This window comes from Apaloderma vittatum, unplaced genomic scaffold (genome assembly GCF_000703405.1).
Source record: "Apaloderma vittatum isolate BGI_N311 unplaced genomic scaffold, ASM70340v1 scaffold24517, whole genome shotgun sequence".
Taxonomy (NCBI): Eukaryota; Metazoa; Chordata; class Aves; order Trogoniformes; family Trogonidae; genus Apaloderma; species Apaloderma vittatum.
In genome coordinates, this window is record NW_009727042.1 from 1 (window position 1) to 6,738 (window position 6,738).

The 6,738-nt window shown below is 46.3% G+C and overlaps 1 protein-coding gene across 1 annotated transcript; it reads left to right on the plus strand.

Moving 5' to 3' along the window:
- Window positions 1-1,860: 1,860 nt before the first annotated feature.
- MLF2 (myeloid leukemia factor 2) lies at window positions 1,861-6,179 on the plus strand (the record flags this gene model as incomplete). Its single annotated transcript, XM_009873544.1, has 7 exons — window positions 1,861-2,076; window positions 2,545-2,580; window positions 4,074-4,127; window positions 4,555-4,680; window positions 5,036-5,195; window positions 5,283-5,523; window positions 6,076-6,179. Coding segments are annotated over 6 exons (771 nt in total), but the record flags the coding sequence as incomplete, so codon positions are not given.
- Window positions 6,180-6,738: the final 559 nt, after the last annotated feature.

Sequence of the window (6,738 nt, forward strand, 5' to 3'; positions counted from 1 at the left end):
GAGGGGGGTGCTGCGGCACAGATCGCCCCCGGGGCGCTGGGGGGAGGCCAGGTGCGCCTCATTCTCGCTTCCGAATAGGCGGGCGGGGGGAAATACCGCAGCGCAGGAGCTGCTGCCTAGAGGAAAACACCGACGTTCGCTTCGGGGGCAGCGCAGGGAATAACCTGGTTTGCGTCGGTCTGATTTCTGCAACGTTAGAGCGTGGTCTTGGAGAAGAGCGTAGTTATAAATAAAGTAGGCCAAAAGGCGTCGCAGCTGCCTGAGGAAGAGAGGGCTAGAATACCCAACCTTTTACTTTGCACAAATATTTTATTTTTTCTTCTTCGTATGCATTAGAGGGTTTCAGTTCAGACAGGTAATATCCACTGTTCAGTCCAGTGTTTGTCACTGTTACTGCACAGGAAGCCGTTAATGGAGATGGAGAAGACTGCTAAAGCAGTTGTCAAGTTGTGAGGAACTGAGTAAAGAGAAGACAACAAGTAGTTTTTGAAATACGAATCTTGAAATATAACAAGGGTCCCAAGAACTCTTCCTGGGATTCCTTTTACTGAATGTGTCTGGGTTTTGCCCACAGCCCAGAAGTTGGATGCTATTGATACATTTTGGCAGTGAAACTACGTTGGCAGTGCTTGCCAAAGCAGATAAGGAATAGACTGTAATACAGTAAGAATTTGATTATGTTAAGCATGGCACTACTAGAAATTTGGTGGAACTAATTTATGTAGAATAATGAAGTCTATTTTTTTGCTTGTAAAATTGGTAATAAGCAAGAATTTTATCAGCTGTAAGCAAATTAGCAGGAGAGGAGACCTTGATGTCCCAGTTAGTCACAGAATGACTCTGTTTTCTCATTGATGTGGCAGGTATGAGTCTAGCTTTTATTATGGGAAGCATTTCCAGTAGAGACAGAAAAGTACTGGTTTGTAGTAGGTGTCTTTGTGATCTCAGGAGTATTCTATGCCATCGAGGTTATTGACACTCAAGAGGGGTAAGTACAGACTATAACGTGCAGAGAAGTGCTCTGGCAGTTCCCCGACTTTTTTCACTGTGGCCACCGTGTTCTGTGATCATTTGTCCATATTCTCCTTTTTCTTACCTTGCCTCTCCAGCGTGTGTGAACGTGTGCAGCCCTCAAAGTGGAAGCTGCAAAAGAAGGAAAGGGAGGAAAACCAGTTAGTGACCTCAGTTATTGTTCCCTTTCCCTGTCAAATCTGCAAGAGCTGTATCTGGTCTCAGCCTCTTTACAAGTGTACACATAACCTTGTAGGAAAATAGCAGATGAAGATCACTTGGGCTGGAGGGATGTCACACAGCGTCAGGCCATACAATCCATACTGGAGGTTTCAGTTTTGCATTTGAGTATGTGTGTGTGCATGTGGAGGGGTGCAAAGACGATGCCTAGGATCGCGTGGCCTCTGGTTCCATTAAGTGTAGTCCTCTCTTTGCAGCCAGGATGGTTGTCCTGCACCTCCCTGCAAAGTGAAGAGCTGCTCTTCTAGAAGTGTTTGATTGTTTCACAGAGCTGTTAACGTAAAGGGGCTGATGGCACAAGAAGAAATGAGTATGAAATGAAGGTGGTACATGGTCTGCAGATCAGAGAGGCAGCTTTCATTTGTTAGAGCAGTGAGGTTCTGTAGTGGCTTTGGCCATGCTTAGCCCTGAGGCATTAGTGGGAGCAGAACACGAAACTACTTCTGAACAGAGATCAACTAGTACCTGAGGGGGACTCTGTAATGTAATGCCTTCTATTAGAAGAAATAAGATGGGAATCGGAGGTCTTTTCCAGCCCCAGTGATCACCCCAAGAAACACTCAGTTCTTGGGATTCTGGATTTTCAGCTTCAAAAGGAATGTACATTAGAGAAACTCAAAGTCAGAATGGGTGGATTATACAGAGCTTTGTCTTCTGTCATCCCTTCCTCACTGTTGTTCTTTCGACCTTTCCAAAAGGGACCCTTTTGCCATCCACCGGCAGCACATGAACCGCATGCTTTCTGGAGGTTTTGGGTTCGGTCCACTACTTGGCATCACTGATGGGACCACACCTGGGGCTCGCCAAGCTGGACGTAGGATGCAGGTAAAAGAGCGATTGAGTACAGGGTAGGATTTCTTAAAACTGCCTTGTTAGCTTCTGTCTTCGCTGTTCTTGCGTTGGGCACAACCCTTGCCTTCATATGGATGGTGGGCACAGAATTAATCTCTAAAACAGTGACGTGCTTGTCCTTTCCTTTGCTCCAAGTGCATTAATACATTGAATGCAGCTGCGTTCTAGATGGAATGGGAGGAAGGGAATAAATATGTGATATTTCTCAAGAACATAAATTTATATAACTGGGAGAAATTTAGGAGCACCACCTTCTGTCTGGTGTGTTAGGAATGATGTGGTTTGAACTGCCATGAGTCTATGGGGTGCTTCTTTGGTCTGTTGGTTGGGCCTTAGTGTTCCTAGTTCTGTTTCTGAGAAGGATGAGGGTGTTCTGAGGAGGATTTAGTATCTGGCTGTCACAGGGTCATTTTCTCTTCTGTTTTTCTGTTGTTCTGGCAGGCAGGAGCTGTTTCACCCTTTGGGATGCTCGGCATGGTAAGTTCTCTGTTTTTCTGGGTCACATTAGAGGCTTTCCAAGTAGTGGCTCCATACTGAGATTCATCAAGGCTGTGTGCAACCAGTGCAGATGAACGTAGCCATCTGTGAGCAAGCCCATCTATCCTAAGGGTTAGTGAGGGTGGGAAGGCGTGAAGAGACAAGAATGAGCTCTAGATTTGTAGTGAACGGGATAGGGGAGAGAATATTGAACTGAAGCTGGAGGCAGCTGGTTTCTCTTAGACCTCTCTTACTGAGCTGCTGTATGACTTCAGGCCTTCACCTTGTTTCCCCTCTAATGTTCTAATCTAGTCTGTGAGCTGTGATAGAGGAGAGAATCTGACTCTCTTTACAGGGGGAGGTTGTATTTGCACTTTGACCAGAGAAGAGCGCTAAAGCTGTTATAGCACAATGTTTCATAGGAATTGGGACAGGTAATATCCAGAAAGAGCAGACAGTCTTTTAATAACTTCGTATGTCTGAAAAGAAGCTGCAGCTCTGTTTGGAATTAATGGTGGAGCCGTGACAATGCAAGGAAAAGACTTGGCTATCAGTAGGCAGAGGCACATTGTTGTATTTGTTTTGCCAGTGGTGGCAGATGGAGAAGCCAACAGAATACTTCAGGTGAACAGGACTGGAATGGGAATGGCTTTGCGTATATGAGAACACTGTGCTTGGAGCATGCTGATCTCTGCCATCTACTAAAATAATACAGTGGAAATAGGTTATTCCAGATCTGGCAACTTCAACTGCCTTGCTCTGCATGATTGCCTCAGTGAAGGAGACTAAGCATCCCGGAATTGTTGTAACTCAGAGAAGGATTAATAAGAATACGAACAGATAGACTTCAGAGGATAATAACATTGCGTGTGAGTGCCCCTCTGCTGGAAATGAGAACAAGAGGCTACTCGAGGAAACGAAAAAATCAGCAAGTTTAAACTGACATAGTAATTTTGTTTACGTATTGCACAATTAACCTGTGAGACCTGATGGCCCGGTATGTTACTGCAGCGTTTAGGTTTACAAGATTAAAAAGTCAGGTGTTTGTAGGGGAAATAAGAAACTTGTTATTATGTTAGAAAGAATATAATCAGTGGAAACTTCCTTGTGGTTTAAATTAAGAGTTGACAATGCTGAGGCGAAAACATCATGGAGGATGGCTATCTTATGGTTAAGATCACTGTTAGTGCACATGCTGAGATTTCTTTTCTTAGCTTTGCCCAGTGCCTGGACTCACAAACTCCAGTGCATCGGGAGTCAGACCCAAACTAAAAGAACAGCCTTCACCGTATCTGAAGGGTTAGATCTGAAGGGTTAGAACACGTGGACCGTGCAGTCTGAGAGAATGAGGAGAGCAGGGAGATGAAGGAGGGAGAAGAACAAGTTTTCCCTTCTTATGCAGCATTTTTTTGCCCCTTGCAGATAGTTCATTGGTCTTCCCTCCTGTATCTTTCCAAACTGACTATTTTTGTGTTCTCTTTTCATTTTTACAGGCAGGTGGCTTTATAGATATGTTTGGGATGATGAATGACATGATCGGAAACATGGTAAGAGCCGTCATAAACCAGTTTCTGTTGAGGGGAGTACCAGGGGTGTTCCCACCATCCACTCTGGTGTCTCCCATCGTATCATGCTGCTTTGGCATGGGCTGTGCTTAGGCTGCCACGGTCACAGAGGCTGTAAGGCCTTGCTTTGTGGTCAGGATTCAGCGATAAGAGAGCTTGTTCCTGAGGTGTGCCCTCTTGAGTGCAGGGAGGAGAGATGGGCGAGGAAGGAAGTGCGGGAGTAGACTTGTTCAGCAAGAAACAAGAATTAATTTAACAGGCAGATGTGTTTGCCAGAAAGATGGACCCATGGGGATTATATTCTTACTATTGTAATTTCTTCCTACTTTGTTGTATAGAGAGTGAATTAACTGCCATACATTCTTTTTTCCTGTTCCTTCTTTATACCATTCCCCATTTCTTCTTGCAGGAGCATATGACAAGTGGTGCTAACTGCCAGACGTATACCTCCTCAACTGTCATCTCCTATTCCAACATGGGTGATGGGCCCAAAGTCTATCAGGAGACCTCAGAGATGCGTTCAGCACCTGGTGGGGTAAGGAGGCGGCTGCAGTGCGTCTTCCCAGCAGGAGGCTGCTGGTTCTGCTGTGGGTGGATAGACTTCATTTGGTGGCTCAGTACTGGCCACCCACAGCACTTCTGCTTTGCAGGCAGTTGCAGTTTGAGGAGTGCTTTGTGACTCACCGAACCGTGCAGAGGGTCACTGGGAGGGGATGGGAAGTGCTGGGAGCAGGGAAGCCGTTTTTATTTTTTATTATTATGTTGTGTCTGGCGTCCTGGGAGTGGTGACAGTGCAATGCGCCTGCGATACTGCGGGCTAGAGTCAGAGTGCCTTATGGAGCAGTGGGAATGAGTTAAAATGTTGATCGTACGTGGGCATCTGCCCTCAGATCCGTGAGACGAGACGGACCGTGAGGGACTCAGACAGTGGCTTGGAGCAAATGTCGATTGGACACCACATCAGGGAGCGGGCCCACATCATGCAGCGGTCGCGGAACCATCGCACGGGTGACCAGGAGGAGAGGCAGGACTACATCAACATGGATGAAAGTGAGTACTGCCCGTGTCACCTCCCAGCAAACCCAGGCGCTGCTTCCCCACCTCCTCCCCATCTGAGCTTGTTCTTTCCTTACACAGGTGATGCAGCTGCGTTTGACGATGAGTGGAGGCGAGAGACATCCCGTTTCCGGGCACAGCGGGGGCTGGATTACCGACGTCATGATGGCAGCAGTGGCCGTCGGGCTGAAGGAACTCGTCTTGCCATCCAGGGCCCTGAGGATTCTCCCTCTAGACAGTCCCGTCGGTATGACTGGTGAACCCAGAGCAGACCTTGTGGGGGGTGCAGCGTGGCCACCCCCAAATCGACCCACACGCTCTTGTAAGTGTTAACAAGTCTTTTTCCTTGTCTTCCACTGGGCAGTTGCCTCTTAGACGTATGATTTATTTTTTTTTTACTGCCCTAATTTTACTTTTTTTTGAACTTTGGTTGGAAGTGTGTTTTCCCACTTAATCTACAGTGCAGGGCAAGATGTGAATTTTGAGAAGATCCTGTTCTGAATGGGAAGGTGCAAGCTGTTTAAGTGGCCTTTGTCATGACAAAAATTTATTGTGTCAGCCTTAACTGATGGTTCAAATTGTATGACATGATGTAGGATCACAATCTGTAGAGTGGTTTCACTGTCATTGTATAGAACTTAGAGACAGGCCATTTGCTGTCAATCTAGAAATATAAGTGATGGTGTCTGCTCTCCTGTGTTTTGAATAGGGTTAACTAGGATGTGATCTAGTGCTTGAAAAGGGACTTACTACCTTTTTTTATTCTTTGATGTCTAGACATGAGGTTTAAACATGCCTTAGTATCTATCTTCTGTGCTGCTTTCTAGTCACCACTTACTTTTTTTTTTATGTTCTCTGTTTCCCTTCCTCCCAGGTACAGACAGTGAAGCTCTGAAGCCCCTTCAAAGCACCACTTGGACCCTCCTCAAATTTAGTATTAACCTCCCTCCCACTTAAGAATTGAAACAAAACAACTAATGTTCTGCATTGTTCTTTGTTGCCTCGTTTGGGTGCTGCAGTGGGGCATGGGGAATCTCACTGATGTGCAAGGAACGCATTAATTGCCCATTCCCTTTCTGCTCTCCCTTGGTTCTGTTCTTTCTGCCAGTAAGGGTGGGCAGGAGGAGCTGCCAGCTTGCCTCTTCCATCCTTTCCACTCTTTCTGTGCTGAGCTTGCCTGGTTCTGAAGTGTCATGGTTTAGGCCCACCGTGAATACCACGCAGCCCCTGCTCGCTCACTTCTCCCCTCTGGTGGGATGGGGAGGAGAAAATATAAGAAAAGGCTCGAGGCTTGAGACAAGGACAGGGAGGTCCCACTCACCAATTATGGTCACAGGCAGAAAACAGACTTGACTTGGGGGAAAAAAGCAGATTTAATTTGAACAACAATACTAACTTGCCAATCAAATCAGAGTGGGATAATGAGAAATACAACCAAATCTTAAAAATACTTTCCCCCTGACACCTCCCTTCTTTCTGGGCTCAGCTCTCCTCCCAGTTTCTCTACCTCCTTACCCACAGGAGGGCAGGGAGTTGG